This window comes from Simochromis diagramma, unplaced genomic scaffold (genome assembly GCF_900408965.1).
Source record: "Simochromis diagramma unplaced genomic scaffold, fSimDia1.1 OVJJ01000685.1, whole genome shotgun sequence".
NCBI classification, from domain to species: Eukaryota; Metazoa; Chordata; class Actinopteri; order Cichliformes; family Cichlidae; genus Simochromis; species Simochromis diagramma.
Genome location: NW_024387477.1, coordinates 9,748,873 through 9,771,807, shown reverse-complemented (window position 1 = coordinate 9,771,807; position 22,935 = coordinate 9,748,873). Strand labels below are relative to the sequence as shown.

Genomic DNA, 22,935 nt, shown 5'->3' with positions numbered 1-22,935 from the left:
TCTTTGCCAAGACTACAAAATGTGATGGAAACAGCCGCATGAGAATGTGAGCGGACTTAAGAAAACAGGAGCAATCTCCCAGGTTTATCTAAAACACGCCACTAGATGTCAGGTTTCTCCTGCACTGCTACCTAAAAACCTCAAGTGAGAAGGGTTGATAAATCACATCAAACAGGCCACTTCATCTTGCAATCTTTATCTGGGGCCCAAATCAGGTGAAAATAGCTGGCTGAACAAACATCATTTATTACCTAATACACAACAGGCATTTAAGACCTATGCATCATTAACTTAAGACATTGTGTAACTGATTAACAATGCTGTCTCTGATGAGAGAGCAAGTTAATAACCGAGAGATCACGTAGATGTTTCCCCCCTGAGACCTCCACACTCGGTCTATTTAAAGATGTTTTAGTCTTCAGTTTGATACCTTCCTTTAGCGGGGTCATGAGCAACACCTAAGCCTTTGGACAAGGTAAGAGGCAACACTATTTTACTATATACACTTTTTTTTTTTTTTAATTCCAGCTTTTATTTCGATGTCTCATACATACTTTTAGAAAATCTTGCCAAGTAAGCTGACTCACACTGACAACATTGGCTAAATGCTTGAGAAAAGCCTGCATTTTTCTACAAAGCAAAACAAAATTGCAGCAACACTAATCGAGAAATTATCCATGTGAGTCACAGAGACAGCCTTAAACACAAACTTGCACGTAACGGCACAAGAGCTGAGACGGGAACGGTGGCAGACTGACAAACAGACGAGCGGGGCAGTTAGATTAGAGGATAACATTCAGTACACACGCTCACAAAATCAGCTCAGATACATTCAGAGTTTATCCTGCTGCAGTGGGCTGTTTCTCCCACATACAGACAGATGTACATATGTTAACGCGGGCCTCCGCGCGCATCTGAAACCTGCAGCAGGATGACACGCGCGGTGAGGATGATGCAGTGACTGTAATTACTGTAATTTCGGCTGCTGTAATTACTTCCATCCTCTTTGCTTTTAAGAGACATTAGTACTCCCTCCCCCACTGGAGTCCCCGAAGTGGAAGACAGAAAAAAAAGAAGGGTGGGATGGGGGTGGGGGTTTGGGGTGGGGGGATCTCTTCAAATCAAGAGCATGAAACCCTTTGAAGAGACTTGCTCTATAGATGCTGGAGAGTCCCTTGAAGAGCTGGCTCGCAGCTGTAGGAAATGGAAGACAGCATAAGCTACACGGATCCTAATGTGTTCTTCATGATCTGATGAGGTTGTTTAGTTGTTTGGGAGGTGAGACGCCTGACCTCACATCACGGATAGCTGCCAATTACATAACCACGTGGGCTGCCTTCACTCTCTTCTAATTGCTTGTCTGTTGATCCCTGTACCTCTGTGAGAGATGGGCTCATATACACACTTGTTGGTCTCTGTTGGTTTCTTTTTCTTACTGCTGCAGGTGGCTGATAAATACATCCACTATCAGATCTGTTCCCTCCACGGTGGTAACATCCTGCGATTTTAATTGCTTGCATATCTCCACACAGCACTCACAGCGCCATGTCCTCTCGATCTATAACCATAGTGTCCTCTGGACGGAGCACGGAGCTCGGCTTCAGTGGTAACTCATTAGTTTAAATTCCCACCATTCTTGTTTTATGTATTTGAATTGCCTGACTCCTCTTCTGCTACCAGGGGTGAGAATACACTCGGCTCAGCTCCCCTCACATCCCAAACTCCCACTGGCGGAGGAGGACAGGGAGTCTGGCATCGGCTCCACCCTTGACCTCACTGGCAGCTTTGAGGGCTGTAACCAACATACCAATCACCACTCCGACAAACCCTCACTGATGGAGGCAGGCACATTCCCCGGGGAGAAAGGTACAAGAGAGGCATAAAGAGGAGAGTGACACATACATCTCCCACGCTGGCAGCAGGTTTAACCTCTTTGAGGCGGTAAATTACAACAGCAGAAGCGAGCCACAGGCTCATTAGATAAGGACATGCTCAGGAGACACACAGTGCCAGTGGGATCATGTGGCCTCTCACTCAGCAGTGTTTGGCTGCATATGGGTTATGAATGTACTTTGTCAGATGGCTTCTATCTCTACATGTGAGAGGACACAGCTATCAGAGAGTCGAGCAGTGGCCAAAAACATGCTGCCGTTTTGTTTCATCAGATAAAATCCCTTAAAAAAAGATTTCAGTCTAACCGTCTCTTTGCTGTTTTCTCCAGACAGATCTCCTCAGACCTCAGCAGCGAGTCCAAACAAGATCAAGAAGGTCCTTATCAATCTATCCAAGATCCCTCTCCTCTTCCTCCTCCTCTTCCTCTTTGTTTGCTCCTTGGACACTCTGAGCTCTGCCTTCCAGTTAGCAGGGGGTAAGCGCTCTGACCCTCACTGCCCCATCAGCAGGTTCATAGTGACTCAGTCTGTTGATGTTTGACAAATAAGTGAGTCACCGAGCACCAGTTCACGCCATCCTACTGGGCCCTGCTGCTGTATAATTTACTGCCGAGTTTGATCTGTGACCTTCTTGAAATTGGGGAAACAAACAGTTTGATTTTTGTTTAACATTGCTCTTGGCAACCTTGTGATTCCTAAGACTGGTATTTTTTTTATGTGTGTGTTTCTGTGTATGTGGGCGGCATATCTAACCAGGTAAAGTGGCAGGGGACATTTTCCAGGACAATGCAGTGCTGTCTAACCCCGTGGCAGGGCTCGTGGTGGGGATCTTGGTTACTGTGCTGGTTCAGAGCTCATCAACCTCCACCTCCATTGTAGTCAGTCTGGTGGCCTCCGGACGTGAGTAGGCACATAAACGCATGTGCAAATGTGTGAGTGCCAGAATTCAGGTGTGTGCGCGTGTGTGTTTATTGTACTGTCTGCACAGTAGGCTTATGTCTCTGCAGGTTATTATTTTGCATATATAGATAAGTTAATAAACAGAAAACAAAATCCATTACTGTAGCAATAAAACCAGAGAAAATAACACCCCCATGGCACCTTATTGGCAGCAAAATCAATTTGCAGTCTATAGTTCAAATCGAAATTTTCTGCCTCAAAGTCCTATAACAACCCGTATTCCCTGTGGAGGGTTGAATCCATTATGATCGGTTTGTTATTTGGCATTAAGGATTAAATTAGCAAATAAAGTTTGGGTTACATTAACAAACTATACCAGAGGATTGTTCTTCAGAGAACAGGAAGATTTTCTTGCACACATTTCTCCAGCACTCTAATGTAACTAAACTAGCAGATGAACAGCTAAGAGTGATGTTTCCAGTCATCTAGCATCTAAACAACCCCTTGAAAAATATTAAAACGAGCATTGTGCTAACTTTTCGCTCCATAACTCACATTCACAGTTTTATTAATCTCTTGAAAGTGCTAGGAAACCCATACAAGTCTATTGTAAATGATTTATTTGTTGCGTGCTACTTTTGGCTGCAGATTAATGCACCGTTGTTGCTTTTATTTTATTTTATTTTTAGCTTTCCACTATTTAGATGTTTATGTCAGTTTTCAAACTTGTATAATGAAAGAATGATTAATGTATAGTACTGTACACAAGTCTTGAGTTGCCCCTCATTTCATCACATTTTGATTCCAAAGATCTACATGTGGTCTTGAGCAATAGTTCTCCAGGGTTTCTGAAGGTCTCTCAAAGCATTTCATTGACTTTTCACTTACTTTCAGGTCAGTCCCCATACCTGACTGTTCTCAAAAGGACATTTTTTTGAACCACTGAACACTGACCTATGAATCATTCAAGTTTAAAAAACACCACCTAACTGAAGGGGTGAACCAGTATTATGTCTACGCAAATAGAAAGAAACAAATTGCACTTTGTTACAGACTGTCGCAAAAACATTTGTTCTTTTCATTTTTGAATCCACAAAAAACAAAAAATGCCAACGATAATACAGCTGGACAGGATAAAATAGTAGTTTTCTGCCAACAAAGTAGTTTCCAAAGAGCTGCTAGCTGAAAACTCAGTGTGTCCTTAAAAATTGAGTAACCTGGACACATGAAGGACAAAAGAAGAAGGCATACCTAAAAAAAAACAAAACCCATATACAGCAGACAAACAGTATCTGAAAATCATGGCCTTAAGAAATAGGAATGTAATCAATCAAAGATCTGACACAGGACCCGAGAGATGCATCTGGCCCTTCACCTGATCCAGCTACTGTTCAATGATGCCTCATCAGTAATGGTCTCAGTGGAAGGGTGGCTGTCAAGAAGCCATTTCAGAAGAAAGGAAAACAAGAAGAAAAGGCTGAGGTATGCAAGATTACACAAGAACTGGACTAAAAATGAGTGGCAACAGCTCGTACGGAGTGATTAATCCAAATTTGACATTTTTGGTTCAAATCATCATCATTATATCCAGATGAGGTCAGGAGAGAAGCACAAAGAGATTAAAACACAGTAAATGCTATGTGATGGCTTGGGGCTGATGGAGATCTTTTTTAAAACTGATGCAATAATAAACCAAGTATTGTTGATTTTGATCCAACTCAACATTATTGAAGCAGTCTGAGAACATTATGACAGACCAACATCCAAAGAAGAGCTTTAAATGTCCTGCAAGAGCCCAGAGAACTATTCCTGAAGACTGCTTAAAGAAAGAAACTCTGTTTTTGCCTTATATGTGTATATTTGCATGTTTCAATTAAACACTGCACCCATTTTCTATTTTCCTTGCAAAATATGAATAAATGAGAGGTGGCTCAAGACGCTAACTGCCCAACCTGAGAGTCATTTCAGAGAGATTTCAGTACTGCAGTTGCAATTTGTAAAAATGATGTAAAATAAGTGTAGTCTGACAGGGTGAAGCAAGATTAGAGGGACAATCAAATCCAACCTTTCTTACTCTGGGTAATGTCTCATCATCTCAGTCAGCCTTGTTTAAGACCATTATGTGGTAAGGTTACAAGAAAATGTTCAGGCTTCTGCATGTAGGTCTTCCACCTTTGCTCTGGGTAGTTAAAGTGAATTACATCAGTATGCAGGAGTTGCTGCTCTGCTTCCAAAGATTTGTTTTAAATAAGAGAGCCATGAGGATGATTAGAGGTAATTATTGGAGATTGAAAGATATGGAAAGGCATAAATGTTTGTCTTCCTGACGTCTGCCCTCTGGGTCATCACCATTAAAGGCGTATTCAAAAATAACCCATCTCCAAAGCCGTCTCACTTAGCCTAGAATTACAATCACCTCTCATCTCCATTAAAACACATGTTGCATCAAAAAAGTACAAGGCCATTTTCTGTAATTATATATATATATATATATATATATATATATATATATATATATATAGATAGAGAGAGAGAGAGAGAGAGAGAGAGCAATGTTTAGTTTTAGTTTAGTTTAGTTTAGTTTTTTTGTAACATGCTTCTTCATTTTCGTCTCATCTGATAGTTTTAGAAGTCAGGTCGGCTGTTCCAGTCATCATGGGGACCAATATTGGGACTTCGGTTACAAACACCATAGTGGCCATGATGCAAGCGGCAGAACGAACCGAGTTTCAACGGTGAGTGACAAAACACAGCAAGATCGAGGAGGAGAGTGGAGGTAGAATAGGGTGGGGGTTGAGGCAAGAAGACACTGAAATGGAAAAGTGAAGTGGATAAGTGGTTAGATGGAGGGAAGAGGGGAAAAGTGTTAAGAGAGCAGAGGAGAAAGTAGAGGAGGATGATGAGAAAGCATCAGCAGCTGTAGCTGCAGCTTCACACTATAATAATGGCACCAGTCCACACTAATCCTATACCAGTAACCAGTGCGCCAGACAGATGGTGCGTTAATCTATTACCACTAAAATAAATATCATTAACCTTTCATAATATGCACACGTCAAAACTCAAATGCTTATTACATCACTGCCAAAGACCAAAAAAGCAAAAGTTGAGCTGTGAAAAGGAGATTAACAAGCAATCACTCTGAGTAGTTTATGATGCTCCTGGATAGCTAACACAGAAAATGACTGTGATCCACGATAGTGCTTTTGCCGGAGCAACAATCCATGACTGCTTCAACTGGCTGTCAGTCCTGGTTCTGTTGCCCCTGGAGGTGGCGAGCGGGTTCATGACTCGGCTGTCTCACCTGCTGGTCACCACTCTGAGGCTCGAGCCAGGGGAGGAAGCACCCGAGCTACTCAAGGTCATCACGGAGCCAGTCACCAAGCTTATCATACAGGTAAAACCATCAGACGCCATTTTTTCTAATTTACTGTTTGCTAAGCCCCTTCATTGGACTGCAGCCCTCTATGATCTCAGCTTAGTAACTGTGATGTCACTCACAGCAGGTCAGCAATGTTGTGATTTATTTGTAATTTATATTTATTTTCTTTTTCTGTCCAAAACCAAACATCACAGAAACCAAAATGTAAGAAATAGATTAAACACAACATGGTAGAAGGCAATTCTGAGCACATAATTGATGGGTGTCTCTGTCGAAACACCATAACTCAAAAATCTTCAAATAAATTCTGATTAAGCTTTGTAGGGGTGTAGAGTCGGGTCATCAGCAACCCGTTAAAATTTGGCTTATCACAATTTTTCTTCTACTTATAATGCCTGAATTTGACACTACACAGCAAAACAATGGTAAGGTTATTTCAACATCATGAAAAAGTAAAGTATAAAATAAATGATGCACGTCATATTTAGAAATATCTGGAACATGTTTTCAAGTAAATAGTGAAAAATGTCACCTCAAAACCATCTCATGTATCATCTAACTCGTTAGCTGAGGTCACTGCTGAAAACTGATAAACTCGATCAGCAATTCAGCTGCCAAGCAAAAAAAACAAAACAAAACAAAAAAAATTGTGGTGAAAAATGAATGTACATCTTCTTTCACCCTCAGCTGGACAAGTGTGTGATCACAGGGATCGCCATGGGGAAGGAGGGCATGAGGAACAGGAGCTTGGTGAAAGAATGGTGCCAGACCAACCTTGTTATGGTAATGTCTCATCTCTAGCCCTGTCTCCTTCATATCGTGGGGCGATCGTGGCTCAAGAGTTGGGAGTTCGCCTTGTAATCGGAAGGTTGCCGGTTCGAGCCCCTGCTTGGACAGTCTCGGTCGTTGTGTCCTTGGGCAAGACACTTCCTAGCCTACTGGTGGTGTCAGAGGGCCCGGTGGCGCCAGGCAGCCTCGCCTCTATCAGTGCGCCCTAGGGTGGCTGTGGCTACAATGTAGCTTCCCATCACCAGTGTGTGAATGTCTGTGTGAATGGGTGGATGACTGGTTGTGTAAAGCGCTTTGGGGTCCTTAGGGACTAGTAAAGCGCTATACAAATACAGGCCATTTACCATACTGTGTCACTGTGTAGTGGCGCCAAATGGAGCCTGTCACTGATGCCAGTAAAAATGGCCTGGCTAATGTCTTTCTTTCTTCCTTTTATCTATCCATAAATCCATAGTCTCATCACAACGTGAGCACTGAAAGCTGTGACCCCAGCCATGACTTGCAAACACACGTGAAGTGTAAGTTAAAACCTAAAGTCCTATCTGAATCCGAATCAATCATATAATAAGCCGGAACCAAACTGTACAACCTCATATCCAAAGAAGTTAACATAATGCCATAATGTTGGTATACAAGCAGTGTGTTCTGGATAAAAGGCCTCCCTTATTTCAACAAGAGAAGGCCAAAACTGAACTGGTCTTCCCAAGAAAATTTTATTTACATAGCAAAACAGTCGATACAAGTATAACTAAGCAGTAAGAGAACATTATCAAAAAATATGGCAAACTAAATGGTGGTAAATTGAACTTCAAGTTTTGTCACTTTGCATAGTGTCTCAACTCATTTGGTAAGGTATAAATGCAGTCAAATATCCTGTTATTGTGGCTTTCTTTGTAGGTAGACATTTGTTTGCATCTGCTGAGATGTCAGACCTCACAGTGGGCCTCATCCTACTCGCCACCTCGCTGGCTGTCCTGTGCACATGTTTGCTGCTTCTAGTCAAACTGCTCAACTCTCTTCTTAAAGGCCAAGTAGCAAAGGCCATCCATAAAGTCATCAACACAGGTTAGTCTAAATTTGAGCTACCAAATGAATAAATAAAAAATGAATATCTTGACTTGTTAGGAAATAAATAATGGATTGCATTAATATAGCGCTTTTCGAGATCCTCAAAGCACTTTACAATTCCACTATTCATTCACACACTGGTGGAAGGCAAACCACAGTTGTAGCCACAGCTGCCCTTAGGCAGACTGACAGAAGCAAGGCTGCCATATTGCGCCATCGGCCCCTCTGGCCATCACCAGCAGGCGGTAGGTGAAGCGTCTTGCCCAAGGACACAACGACCGAGACTGTCCGAGCCGGGGCTCGAACCGGCAACCTTCCGATCACAAGATGAACTGCCAACTCTAGAGCCAGGATAAACCCATCAACCCATCAGCACTAAGTAATACAGATAACCCATCGTGTGTTATCTGTATTACTTAGTGCTATGTGTAGCTCCAGGAAGTCACTGTACTGAACAAACAGCAAAACATCAACCAGTGTTGCTAAAGTTCTCAAAAAAGTAATGTATTACACAATACTTGTTATTTTTTAAACTAATGCCTTATATTATTTGGAGAAAGTAATTCTCTATCCTACTCAGGAGATGAGATCTTTCTTTTAGTGTTTAAATTTGAATCAAAAGAAAGGTGAAAACTTGGCCACAGAGGACCTCACCACTGAGACTGTACTGCAAAAGCATTTACAGGTTGAAATGGAAGCTAAAAAGCTAGAAGAAAAATAAAATTACATCTATATTTCCTAGTGACAAAGGTTGCAGGTGCAACACCATTTCCCCCTCACAGCAGAAAAGCTGACTGTAGTTGAAAAAAAGAAAAAGCTTTAATGCTCTTTTCTCTCTTTCCACCCACCTCTTTATAAAGTGAGAACCAACATAACTGTTACTGCAATGTTATTACTGAAATTAACACACTAATACATTCCATTATTGCATCACATAAAAATGTAATGTGATTGCATGAAGCTGTACTTTCCAACACTCATAATAACCCAGGTTAAACTGCTACAGTTACTAAAGGAGAAAAGGCCAGTGTAACTAAGCTGGAAGAAACTGGTGTGAGAAGGCAATTGGAAAAGGTGCAATGGGAGTGGAAACCTCTGCAGGGATATACTAACAATGGGCAAATTTACATATGCACATGGATCGTGTTCAATTCAGTAATGACCAAAATCTCTATCAAGAGAAGTGCAGATTGGAAGTGCAAATTTTCACCCAGATTGCTGATGAATTTTTGAGAAACACCATCAGCAATCTGGGCAAGCATTGTGAGCTGTCCATGGTACTGAAATGCTAAACACAATGGTGAATTTAAGCTTTTATTTTATTTTATTTTATTTTTATTCTTATTATGTGTCAGTATATTATAATTATTTGTTTTATGTGTGTGAGGGATGTTGTGAAGCCTTACAAAATTCACACAAAAATCATTTGAGAGTTTATTGAAGCTCTGCCTGACTTCTTGATTTGAAAAGCTTCAGAGCTCAAGTGAAACTTCCAGCTCATATTGGCCAGCTCCAAATATGCATGTTTCCTTGCCTTGTTAACCCATAAGAGGGAGTTCTCAGAATGAGCTTTCAGGGTCCTGGTAGGTGTTTATGACTGCCTTTGATCAGCAATTCTTCTTAGTTTTAGCATCAACGGGCAGATGAGTGTAGAACTGACATTTTAGTTTAACATAGATTTTTAACTGAAGGGGGTTACATGGAAAATGTAAGCACTTTATTCTTTGAAGTTAAAAATGATTGAAGTTTCTCTTGTGCATCACTGCAGACCTTCCCTATCCATTTGGGTGGCTGGCAGGATACATCGCCATGTTTGTGGGTGCAGGTGTGACATTTGTGGTGCAGAGTAGCTCTGTCTTTACTTCAGCCATGACTCCTCTTATAGGTGAGTGATGTATGTTTTTGATCTTTTGAATGTCAAAGTCTGCACACCATGTGCACAAATCTTTGCCAAGCTTCGTGGATTTTATCTGTTTATTCTTTTTTAACTTTAGTCCCCTCAATCAATTCGGGCTGCATGATTATAGCCAAAAATCACAATTAATTTGTTCAATATTGGTATCTATCTATCTATCTATCTATCTATCTATCTATCTATCTATCTATCTATCTATCTATCTATCTATCTATCTATCTATCTATCTTTGAGAACAGAGTTCACAAAAGGCTTTAGCAGATAGTTAAAGGTCATTCAAGGGTCAAAATCCATGCATATTTACAGGCCATATTCTATTGAAAAAGCTTCCTTTACTCTGCCAGCTAATGGAGAGGGCCAGCAGTGCCCACAAATCCTCTTACAAAGCTCCTATAATAAGAGGCTTGGCCTATGAAACTAAAATTCCATTTGATTTGTTGGAACAGGCCACTCTTAAATTGTCTCCTTCTACAGAGATTGTTTAGGTTTATCTCAGCCATGCTGACCTACAATGAGACACTTGTTTGGTTTAATTGGATGATATAATTGTATTTGGTCATACTTTATACATAGAGTATACTTAAAATATATAAAAAATGCTTTATTCTTGGTGATCAGCTTTAACCTTTTAGGAGCAGCTTGCTAAATTAAGTGCTGAGGAACGGCATGACTAATGCTATAAAGAAAATGATCAATCCTAGAATGGGGACATGAATGTTTTCCAGTGATCATCACTAAATTTCTTATAGATGGCGCATAAAATAATCCTCACCTCACTAACTTGACACAAAAAACCTTGAGTCACCATGAAGCAACTGAAGGACAGATTATGACAATAAAAACACGTGTTTTCAGTAAGTGGCTGTTGCATTGGTGTCAGTTTCATTTTCAAGTGAATCCTGCCTAAGTCAGTGTCACCCTAACCCTGGTGCAATAACTGTCTCTGGCTCAAAAATATATCAGGAAGGTTACGTAATGTCTCTTTGTCCACTCTTTGCTCAGAGATTCGCAGATCATACAAAAGGAGATGTAACAGTCTGAAGACATTCTTTGAGGCTTTGATGCAGGAAAAAACGGATTTATTTGCCTCCAGTTTTGACTTGACGCCTCATATGCAGCAATAATGTGGAAGTTTTGTCTGGGTGGCAACATGCTATTTATTATAAACAATTAATGTTTCATAGTACTCAGACATTTTTTCCCAAAACAATCAATAATTTCCTGTAAGTTAGTGCTGCTGCAACCCACACAAACAGTTATACAGGATACTTACACATGGCAAATCACTCCAAAAGCCAAGCCACCCACATGAACAGACCTGCAATTAACCCATGCAATATAATAGAAACTTTAAAGTTGTCCCTCTTGCTAAATTACATTCCTGGCTATCGACCTTTCCCACATATTAAAGCACATACACATAATATATAGCTTGGGTATCATGGAGATACAGTGTTAGACAACAGGAGAGCAATACAGGCAACCTTACTGGTCTTAAATGTCTTCAGGAGGCAACAGATCGCCCTTCCTAACAGTGGAACAACTAACTGTCTTCATTGCCACTGACTCTAAACAGCAGTGGATACTACCATCCCTCTGGACCACACAGCACAGCCTTTAACTCCCCAATGACCCACTTTTAACTCTTTTTAGTGTCTCCCCCTCACCCTCAATTGCCCACACCTGTCCCCCCATCAGATTGTCTTTCTCATGAAACCAATCACCTCGATATCTGTCATGTTTTAGCCTTCAATTACATCACAGAGCTTATGCCATACTGTGAATAGATTAAACAGTGTATAGAAGGAAATCTAAAACATTTTATAAAAATACCAGCATTTCATGGCAGACCTATTACTTTAACTTCCGTCATTTTGACCATTTGGAGGTCAGGAACAAGCAGCTTGTTAATTGCTGACTTTTTACATACCTTTCCTTTTAAGTGGGTGTGGAGGAATAAAATCACAGTTCAGAGGTTTTTGAAAGTAGCCACGGCTTTTTGAATGGCCAGAATAGTGAAAAAGCAGAACATTGTCCATCCAACTGAGAACAAACCCTTTAAAAATAAACCTGATCTAAGCACATCTTCTAACAGTGGTGTTAATAGACGCCACATTTGTGGTATTTCCTCCAAGTGGAACTCCCATCAGTGGAGCTTGAATTAGATGTAACCAAAGACACTCTAACCACTGAAACTTACTGAAACAAACTTTCCAGTAAACAAATAAAGGTATGCATGAAATACATGTTGCAAGAGAGGTTTAGGAGAGGTTAAAACTGAGCAGTGTTTGTTTTTTTAAGATTGAGGAATTGCTGAAAATTACTTGTTATCCACGAATATGCCAGAACAGTGTACCAGTGTAAAGTTTTTACACAACTTTGTTTTTCAGTTGTCACAACAGGGGACACATACAGAGAGAACTCCACTGATAACAACACATAAGAATTACTGTTGTGTTCTTGCCATAAACTGCACTTTTCCCCCCCAAGGCCAGTGGTTTCTCTACAATATAAATTCTAACACCGCAACCTCTATCCACATGTTTATGGTTATCCTGATAAACTATTAATAAAGGAACGAAAGGTTTGCTGTATTGCTGTTTAATTTGTTTAATTTTGTTTAATTAACCATGTTATTACCTCTGTGCCTGCTTAAATTCATTTATCTTCTACTTGTCTTTCCTGTGGTATGCCACAAGGTTTCAGTTATATCTATCTACCTATCTATCTATATACATATATATAGCCCCAAGATATTTCCTAGTTACCTAGTTGCGCATCTTGCTTTCGTCCATAGACTGTTAAAAGTTGGACAGCAGACCGTTTCCTTCAATTTTATGAGACAACAGAAGCCCTAACAGATTTGTGATCAGGGTAAGGGTAATTCTAGGTTCTTTTCCCTTTTTGCTAAGTCTTCTGTGAGAAGCTTTGGTAACCCTTGAGTCGCATTAAATCTCTGGTTTGCTCTTGTTTTTTCAGATAAGAAATGTGGTGAAGTTGAGTTCTATTGTCTCATGCTCTAAATTCCAAATTCTTATTCATACCTTCACTAATTATATTTTCTGGTAAACCAATACGATATGCTTTACAGCATTTGGCTTTGTCATCTTCATCAGGTATTGGTGTAATCAGTTTGGAGCGAGCCTATCCTCTCACTCTTGGGTCCAACATTGGCACAACTGCCACAGCCCTGCTGGCAGCTTTGGCCAGTCCTGGGAACAAACTTGCTGCTGCCATACAGGTAGGTTTTGTTTGTTTTTCTGGATACAAAGGACATATAATAATAATAATAATAATAATGATGATAATGATAATGATAATAATAATAATAATAATAATAACAACAAAAATTTCCAGGGGGTTGCTGTGGAAAATGTAATTTAAAACAAAACAAACATCACATGTTTAAACTGAAAACTTTGATTTTGCTTTGTATTTGCTGTGTTTTGACTTCATGGCCATAACCTGCTGAATTTGAGCTTTGTATAAGTAATCAAAATCAGCCATATACTGCCAAAATAACCCTCTTTTTGCCTAACATATGGTAGCCGTTTGAAACATGTAACCAAAACATAGCAAGTTATAGCTAGGCTGTAGAAAAACTCCGCAGTGTGAGGTATTTTGTAATGTAGTGTTACAATAAGCTACCCATGAAAGCTAATTGGAATATATTTATGATATCAGTGTGACATTATAAGAAATCAGTAGACGCTTTCTACTGGTATGACTTTGAGTTGACATCAATACACATTAAGCATTTGAATTCTTAATTATTAGGTTTCTTGTCTTCTAGATTGCTCTGTGTCACCTTTTCTTCAATGTTTTTGGCATTCTGTTGTGGTATCCTTTCCCATTCATGCGTCTACCGATAAGGATGGCTCGTGTTCTCGGTGAGCGCACTGCCAAGTACCGCTGGTTTGCAATCTTGTACCTACTCCTCTGTTTCCTGTTGCTTCCATCACTGGTGCTGGGCCTCTCACTGGCTGGTTGGCAGGTGATGGCTGGAGTTGGGGCTCCTTTCTTGGGTGTAACCATCTTCATTACCATGGTGAATGTAATGCAGTCCCGCAGCCCCCATCACCTGCCAAACAAGCTCAAGAACTGGGACTTCCTGCCCAAATGGATGCGCTCTCTCAAACCACTGGACCACCTAATTGCCAAAACAGTTCTCTGCTGCAGCTTCTCTTGTGAAGACAGACAAGAGGAGGAAGAAGCACCAATATCTCCAAGTACAACCTCTTGCAACAAACACACAGAGTTTGCTCAGCTTGCTTACAACAACCCAGTCATGGATTACCTGCATGAGAGAAGACCAGATGTACCAGTTCTTAAATTAAAAGGTTTAGAGAGGTGCAACAGTACTCCTCTGTAATTCATCCAATAATGAGGGCTTTTGACAAAATGGAAGAAAAATTCCATTTTGTCAAAAGTGTAGGTTTTAGAAAAGTAACTTTTAATTTTGTGGAAATAAACTGATTTGTGATTCCTGACTGACTGACTTCGTTTGAAATGGAAAGCAATTTTAGGATGAGATGTGAGTTCAGAAAACACCAACTAAGAATCAATGAGGAGAACAACAACAACGATTCCCTCATAATGAATGTCTATACTGACCTTTTAAATACAAATCTATACAAAATGTATGACTAGCCTACCTGACGTTAATAAATGGATGATTAATCCTTAAAAAAGGTTTCATAGAAGAGATAGTGTTTTTTATTTTATTTTACACTCATTTCTTGTAAATTAGTGTTTGTAAAATCTACATTGTGATGCAATGCCATGGCCTCTCTTACCTATCAAAACATAATGATTGAAATATAAATTATTTGAAGTAAAACTGGGAAAAACATTGTGAAAGTGTTGGTATTTATTATGTAATCATGCATAACTATTTAGACAGACACTTTCATCATAAAAATCAACCTTATAATAAGATTGCATAATTATCCATATCTAGATTATTATAACAAAGCACAAAACTTAAAAAAAAAATGCTTACTGCAAACTAGTTTCTGCATTCAAAGCAGTGGTAGGAAACTCCTACAATCCCTCTTTTGATCTCTGTTTTAATTGGAGTTTTTAAAAAAAATGATTCGTATTTCATTATTTTGAGAATTTCTTACATTTCTATGACATGTTCCTGGTCTTGTTGACCACAAAAAGCACTTTTTTTACTACAAGTAACATTGTCTGTGTCTCAGTCATCCAAGTCATGGTCATTTTAGGAGCGACCGGACTTCTTCATGTCATGAAGACATTTCACCCAAGAGGCTTCTTCATTTCCTGAAGAAATTAGGTGGAAATACAGACAGTCTCAAGGTCCCTCTTCAACTCTGTCACTACTGTCCCACAAAAAATACACACAGTTTCACAGTTTGAAGATTCCCTAAAACTAAGATTTTTCTTGTGCATCTAAAATCCAGCCTCCATGTAGCACCTGTACCTGTTTTCTTTTTTTGGGTCATATTTACTGCTGTCAAATGTCAACCTGTTTTAAACTTGACCCAAACAGTGAGGATTTACACACAAACATCAAGGATTCCACAAAGAAACCAAATAATTTTATCCAGTTTAAGAATATTTAATAAATTCATTAAAAATAAACACCACCATATGTAGGAATGCCAGAATGAGTACATAACAATAACAATTATTAGGCCTTATTTCCCACAGAATGCAGAAATGGTTGAGGAAGATATTTATTTTATCTTCTAGTTTTTGTAGAAAAATCAAGAAAAAGAAATGAACGCTGTTTAGTCCAGAGTTTAATAAAACAATCATATTACCAAGTGGAGAAATGTTTGATCATTAAGTGAAAATACCATGTACTCACTGGTTATATAAGTCTTAGTGGGCGACTGAATACACAGAGACTCTACAAGGAATTCAAAGAATCACCACATTAGCTGCTTGATGTTGTCTACAAAGAAGTGCATGAATGTGGCATGAACGTGTTGCGCGCTGTGTGTGTGTTGTAGTTTTTGTGTGTGTATGCTTTTCCAAGTGGGTGAGTATGCACACTCGGGAGGTGTTGCTGAAAGTGTGAATATGTGCCGTTTTCTCTGCTGTTCTGAAACAATTGATAAAGAAAGGGGAAAAAAAGAAAAGAAATATGGGCTTGCTGAAATGCACTGATGCAATCAGAGAACAAAGTCAGACACTTTCACTTGTAAGGTGATAGACAAAGACATGACGAACTGAAGAGCAACCATTAGCCTGCCAATAACTTTTGTTCAGAATTGTCAAAAATAAGAGTTTGTTTATTAAGATTAGTCATCTTTGGTTTCACAGCTCACCTTTTCTTTAACGAAAAGCATCGTCTTGTCTTCATGTCTCTCTGATAGTGTTTCGCTTTGATGTTCAAAAGTCGCCAATACACATACCAGTCTGCACTGAGTTTACACTGCCTTGCTGATTCATTTGAACCTTGAAGGCATCGGAGAGCAGCATGAGAAGAGAAACTGCCATGAGTCCTTGAACCTCATTCTTACATCCACTCATTATAAAATACTGAGGTGATGGTAAAATAGAGGTGATGTGAGTGCTGATAATCATTTGTGTGCGTGCAGTTTGGATCAATGCTGGAGTCCAGCAGGGCAGGGTCACTCCAGCCAAGCCTTTTTGAGTCCAAGGATTCACAGTGAGGACCTGGAGCTGCTAGGACTTTCTGCTGTTTTTTGTTCAGTCTCTACAATATTGCAGAGAAAATAACACGATCGTTCACACATTCACGCCTCTGAGTGCCCTTTCTCTCCACTCATCCACGATGTGTAAAGTGTTTCAATCGTTTTTTCCATTTCTCCCAGTGCGATCATTGTGATCCCATTAACGTGGAATCTGTTACTTCCTACCTTATGCTCTCTCACACTTATTTACTCTCTATGCTCTGTGCGAGCAAAGCAAAAGAAGAAACCAGTCCACCAGACTCAATTAAATTCTGTTTTATTTATATAGCGTCAAATCACTGCAGCAGTAGCCTTAAGGCACTTTATATTGTAAGATCAGTGGGAGACCTGTGCAGCGCCAGTGTGAAGGAAAAACTCCCTTTTAACATGCAGAAATCAGACAGAACCAAGAAACACTGGAAGAGAGCCAGAGATTAATGATAACAAATGATCAATTGCAGATTGGTGTATAAACACATGGTGTGTGATGATGAAGTCACGCCGCACACATTTCAGCAACTGCGTTCATGAACCCTTTCAACCCTCAATCCTTCCAATTTTGCTTGCAAGGCATTATGCTTCACCGCCCAAGTGCTGATTTAGCAATAATCTGTCATCAGCCTTCTCTCACTTTGTGATGAGAAGGCATTACAACATACTTATTCCACATAATCATCCAGGGTGAGGGCAGAAGAGGTGTAAGGAAATAATGATTCTGAAGTCATCTGGTGTTTTGGGTTCTGAAACAGCAGTCAATATATTATTATTATTATATCAGAGTGTATGAAGTTAAAACGAATGAGTGATCTTTTTTGATTCCACAACATTTCCGGTGGTGTTAAAATTGCCTCTTTGATTTCCGATACTCAAGCGCAGAGTTTCAGTTTAGCATTTAGCTTTGGTTCATGCCTTGAGTTCTATTAGTTAGCAATAGTCGGTTTAGTACTCAGCTTTGCCCTGTGAGTCTTGTTGCCTCTGGATTAGAAAAGTATCTTTTGGGTGTTTCCTTTTTTACCTTGACAGCTGGTTTAGGCTGTTTGTCTGATAGTCTTACCTTTGCCTGTGTCTTGCTCCCAAGCAGTTATCAATGTGTGTGTGTGTATATATATGTATATATATATATAGTCCTGTATTGCTCTTTGTGTTTGTCAGAGCATCTGTGGAAGAAGTAACTTTATTGCTGTGACTAATTAAACTCAAAAGTACAAACATATAAAAACTCAGAAACTAGGAATTATCAAGTAGGAATAAATGATAAATGAGGGCCCGTGGAACACAAGGAAACACACAGTAAATGAAAAACAATGAACAGAGGGAGACTGAGGACTTAAATGTGCAGGACAAGAGCACAGGGGAAGCAAAACTGAACACACTGTACACTGGAAAAGAAACTGGAAGCAGGATAAACATGGAGATGAAGACAGGCTTGACACTTGGACCAGGGAGAAAAGGACACGGGGACATGACTGACTGGGTAGACGAGAAATAAACAACATGAAGACAAGGCTGACTAAACACAGGAGAGGAGCAGACACTGAGGGAAGAAAAACTCAAAGATCACTAAACTAAATGCTAAAAGAAACATACTTTAAGCATGATGTAAAAACAACCATGAAACTATATTCAAAATAAACAGTATAATGTCCATAAACATAGAAACATTAAGTTAAAGACCCAGTGCCATCACATTGTCTGTGCTCCTAGCACCAGATCTGTACTCCCTTTTGGATTAGAAAATTGTCCTTTATTCTTCAGCCTCTCATAAGAAAACAAATTGATCTTTCATGGCCCGTGGCTGTTGGGCCTGATGGGATTACGTGTTTATCCAAACTAGCAGAAGCTTCTGCACTTAAACAGTTTGCAGTTCTGTTTCAAAACAAAGGTACTATTGTCCGACTATTACATTATCAATAAACGGGCTGGTACCAATCATCCTCTGTTTAATTACACTTTTCTTCTAATAACACGTATAACACGGACACAGTCCTTTGTTGTTTTTCTGATTGATCAGCAAGCCTGCACACGATTTGTTGAAATAATGAGTCTAAATATAGTCAAAACACAGGTGTACTGCAATATCTATAACTCCATAGTGTTTTATGGGGAAGCACAATTATAGAGCATACATAGAAGCTGCACAGTGCAGTCCAGGCCACCTCTCACTTGTCCAACACCTGGAAATAATGGTACATGTTAAACAGAAGTGGAAATTATCACTGACAGCTTCATTTCAGGTAACTGTGTTAATACAGGAAGTGTTAAAACTGAAGCTGTGCAAATGAGTTATTACTGTGTGGGCAACGTTCACACACTGTAAGCCACTGCCACAGGCAGGTAAAAAAATCTCTGCCACAATCTAATATAGTCTAATGGTAGCCAAACTGGAAGTAGTGGTTCTGGGCTCTTATCTGCTTAGGGAGCCCCTGGGTGGAAAGTGGACAACCAGCCTGTGCCATTTAGTAACATTAGCATACAGTTTCGACTCAGTACTTTCAATTTAAAAATGACCCTTGGATTTTCATATTTTCCCCTCCCCACTCAGAGAAATAGGGAGAGAGAGCGAGGAAGAGAGAAACAGATGTGAGTGTTTTTGGGGGGGACTGGCTCTTTCGCTGCTGGACAAGGTGGGTGGTTGATTTGAAATATTCAGTGCTTTCAGTGTTGATGCTGATATTGTGCACAGGCTCGTCGTGAAAGTTGTTTATACAGCATGTTAGGGGTTCCTGAATGCTGGCTGATGCAATGATGCTTCACTTCAGTTACCTAGCATGCACAGAATGTGTCATTTATTCCTGTTTAAACGGCAAAACAAACAGCGTTATTATCCTTATTCAGAGCCATTTATGGCAATCATTTTACACGACGCGGCTTTTTAACAACTGCAATTTCTGAAATGTTTTGATAAGTTGGTTTGCTGTTTTGCTAACTTACAATTACATGTGTGCATGTGGCTGGAATTATACCAATCTCAAGGTCATACTCAATTTATATCCCGCGCTGAAATATTTCAAGCTCTACATTCACAGTAAATCTTGCTTTATCTGTTTTATGCATTGGTGCTTTCCATTAACTCCATCTGGGCCAGGGCTTTCAATCATCAGTCAGCATAATAATGCAAACAAACAGGATGTTGCAATGCAGTAGAGACAGACAAGCGAACATGTTGTATAGCACTGTGAACAGGATGCATCTAATGGCAAAATATAAGGAAATGAAAGCAGAATTTGTGAAAGCAGGAATAAGAATGAGCTGCAAAGTAAATATGTGCATTAAAGAAGAGACTGAAATCTGATGTCACCAAAGCAAGGTGGTTTCTATTTTTAATCAGCCAAAAGCCATGTGTTGCCTGGTCCTCATGACATGCATAAAGAATATAAAAACAGCTGAATGTAAATTGCAAGATTGGAGGGAAAAGTAGAAAACAGCATCTGACAAGCAGGCACATTTCCAGACAACGAGACAGAAGCAAAGAACAGGAGGACAAACAAGACTCTTTGACGTCATGCAGTCCAAGCTGGGATATAACATTACATATGGAATCAAACTTTCAGTATATTTAGCTTCCTGTAGACTTGCTAATGTGACACACACACACACACTCTGAAAAGTATGCAATGTATAATGTGTTTTTTATTTCAGTATTTCCTCCATATGCTATTTTCTGTTCTCAATTTTCTGCCTTACTGTTGCTTCATGTGATTTATTCTGTACACTGGTACACTATTTGTTATATAATATTACTATTATTTTCATTTATTTGGTGATGTGTGACCTAATATGTCCATACACATAATGTCAGTATGTCCATAATATTCTCTATATCTCCATAATTCACGTGTTTATGGAGTGAAGGTGGAAGCTGGATCTCTCTAAGCCCCAAATCATGCTTCATAATATAGCTACCCCCCCTGATTTACTCTCACTTGGCCTCCCTTCATTTACTTTGGTTGCAGCTGAGAGTGTTTGTCACAGGTAGTATAAAGTCAGTTATTCAGTGCGTATCTTGTCGCTTGCCTTGTTTTTGGCAGTGTAAGTTGGCCGACTTCTGCCAGAACCCCGCTGTTGTTCTGCCAATCTAATCCAGTGTCCATATGAAGTCACTGATGCAGTTTTGTTTAAGTCTTTTGCCTTAATCTGCATTGTTTTTCCCAGTTCTGCTTTAATTATCATTATTATTATTATTATCATCTCTCTGTATTTATCTTAGGTTGGTCAGGCATTTACTATGTAAGTGGAGCGTCTGATGTGCCACTCAGCTGTTTGGACTGGTCATAGTCTATGCCAGCTCTCCCTTCCAGAGCTGAACCACACCCTGCCACCAAACTAGATTATACCATTTCATTTGAAGTGAGGAGTGGAGCACTGAGTACCTATGTGCACTCCTGGGCTCTCATGAGTGTACTGGAGGCTGTTCTGTAGGTGGTTGTGGTGGAATTAAGGCACGATGGGTCCAAAGATCATAGTTTTGAGCCATCTTTATTTCATGTGGCTGCAGCTCTCAAGCTGCCAGCCGCAAATACACCACACCACAATACACACCAACCCCTGAGTCCCCGTGTTTATAACTCGGCGGGCGTGATTAAGGATGCCGTGCAGGTGCGTCCGCCCTCCCTGCACGGCACCGCAGACCACGCCCCACCACAGTGGTCTTCACCTAGTTTCCTCGTTTTTCTTTAAGATTAATTAAGGCTGATGGTTTTTACTCTTTTAATGTCCATGCCTTTTGATTTTCTGATTAGGTCTTTTTAGATTATAGTGTCAATGAAGTAGGATTTTAATTCCTTACTTGTATTTGGAAATCTGCTTTGTGGCTTTTCTTCTCCAGCAGCTCTGTTCCCCACCCATTTGATTTGACATCCTTGTCTCAATATAATAAATCTTTGTGTCTCTGTTAGTTTACAATATAACTGAGAGATTTTATTGTATGTTAATATTTTCTGGGGTGCAATTCCCTGGTGTTATTGCTGGCCTCCTTCCCTTTCATTCCCCCTCCCCACATAGTGCTTTTCAGTCTCAACGCATCAACCACGTGTTTTTACTGGTAGCAGGTGGCAATTATTAACTCTGATATTGAAAGTGAAGATAATAAGCAATAAGTTCCTCTTGCACCAGACTTTAACAGCAGTTAAAGATAAATGATTAAGAACGGCTGCAGCACTCATAAGCACTTTCTGAAACATTAATTGAACATGTGTACCTATGTCTCAGCAAAAATAAGAAAGCAAGTAAAAAAATAATAAAGTAAAAGGTAAAGTCAGGCATCAAAATGTATTAATGCGAAAAGAAATGAGGCCTGACTAATTACATCAATTTGTATCTTCATTGTTTCTCAGCAGCAGTGACTATGAGCTCTTCATAAACCAACATTTTTTTAAATGCCTGTTTGTTACTGTGTAATTAAAATAATTTTAGTCAGTATCTGACAATTGATTGTGCTGCCAAGTGAGATACATGGAAGGTCACATACTGTATGTCTATTGTATCTGAGCCAACACATTTCAGTAGATGAGACAGCAGTCAGTTAGCTAAACCCAGCCAAACAAACAGTCTCTGGTTTATTGTTTTGTCTTTGGAGCAACAGCAGATACTTAACCCGCATAATGCAGCAATACTGAGCAAACAGCACTGAACCACAGGACGGGTGCTACAGTGACTTGTGCTGTTTATTTTGTTAGTATTTATTTACCAAGGCAAGCTGGAAAGTTAAAGCTGTGCATCAGTCTCTTTGTCATAAAAATATATGACAATAATATTGTGTAGTATGCAACGCAAAACAGCAAAAACATAATATGTTAAAATATGTGCAGTTACTGATGATTTACAGTAACGTGTATATCAGCCTTAAAAAGTGCACCATGATGGAAGTTTAAACTGGAAATGAGGAGGATTTGTCCGATCACAAGGTGGCTCTGTCTTTCAGTCATTGAGTTGACCACAAGCCCTCCTGTTCACCAAAGCATTATATAGTCAGATATGAGGCCATCTGTCCAACAGCTAAAGCTTGGCCCAAATCGAGTGAAGCAACAGGACAATGATCTCAAACACAACAGCAAATCTACAACAAAATGACTGAAAAATTAAAAAATCCAGGTGCAGCAAAGTCCACACCTCAACCTGACTGAAATGCTGTGGGACCTTAAGAGAGCTGTGCATAAACAAATGCCTACAAAAGCTCAATGAACTGAAGCAACAATGTAAAAAACAGTGGGCCAAAATTCCTCCACAACAATGTGAGAGGCTGATAAAGTCTGCGTCAAGTTATCGCTGCTAAAGGTGGTTCTACAAGCTATCAAATCATGGGATGTACTTGGCTTTTCCTAC

General features: G+C 39.7%; 1 protein-coding gene across 1 annotated transcript; it reads left to right on the top strand.

Annotated features, from left to right (window-relative positions):
- The first annotated feature begins 441 nt into the window (after window positions 1-441).
- slc34a1b (solute carrier family 34 member 1b) lies at window positions 442-14,712 on the top strand. Its single transcript, XM_040016594.1, has 13 exons — window positions 442-475; window positions 1,445-1,606; window positions 1,681-1,866; window positions 2,222-2,368; window positions 2,649-2,792; window positions 5,416-5,527; window positions 5,994-6,189; window positions 6,862-6,957; window positions 7,418-7,481; window positions 7,861-8,028; window positions 9,800-9,916; window positions 13,063-13,187; window positions 13,740-14,712. Exons 2-13 carry the CDS (start codon window positions 1,546-1,548, stop codon window positions 14,316-14,318), a joined length of 1,995 nt encoding a protein of 664 aa, XP_039872528.1. The 5' UTR covers window positions 442-475; window positions 1,445-1,545; the 3' UTR covers window positions 14,319-14,712.
- The last annotated feature ends 8,223 nt before the right edge of the window (window positions 14,713-22,935 follow it).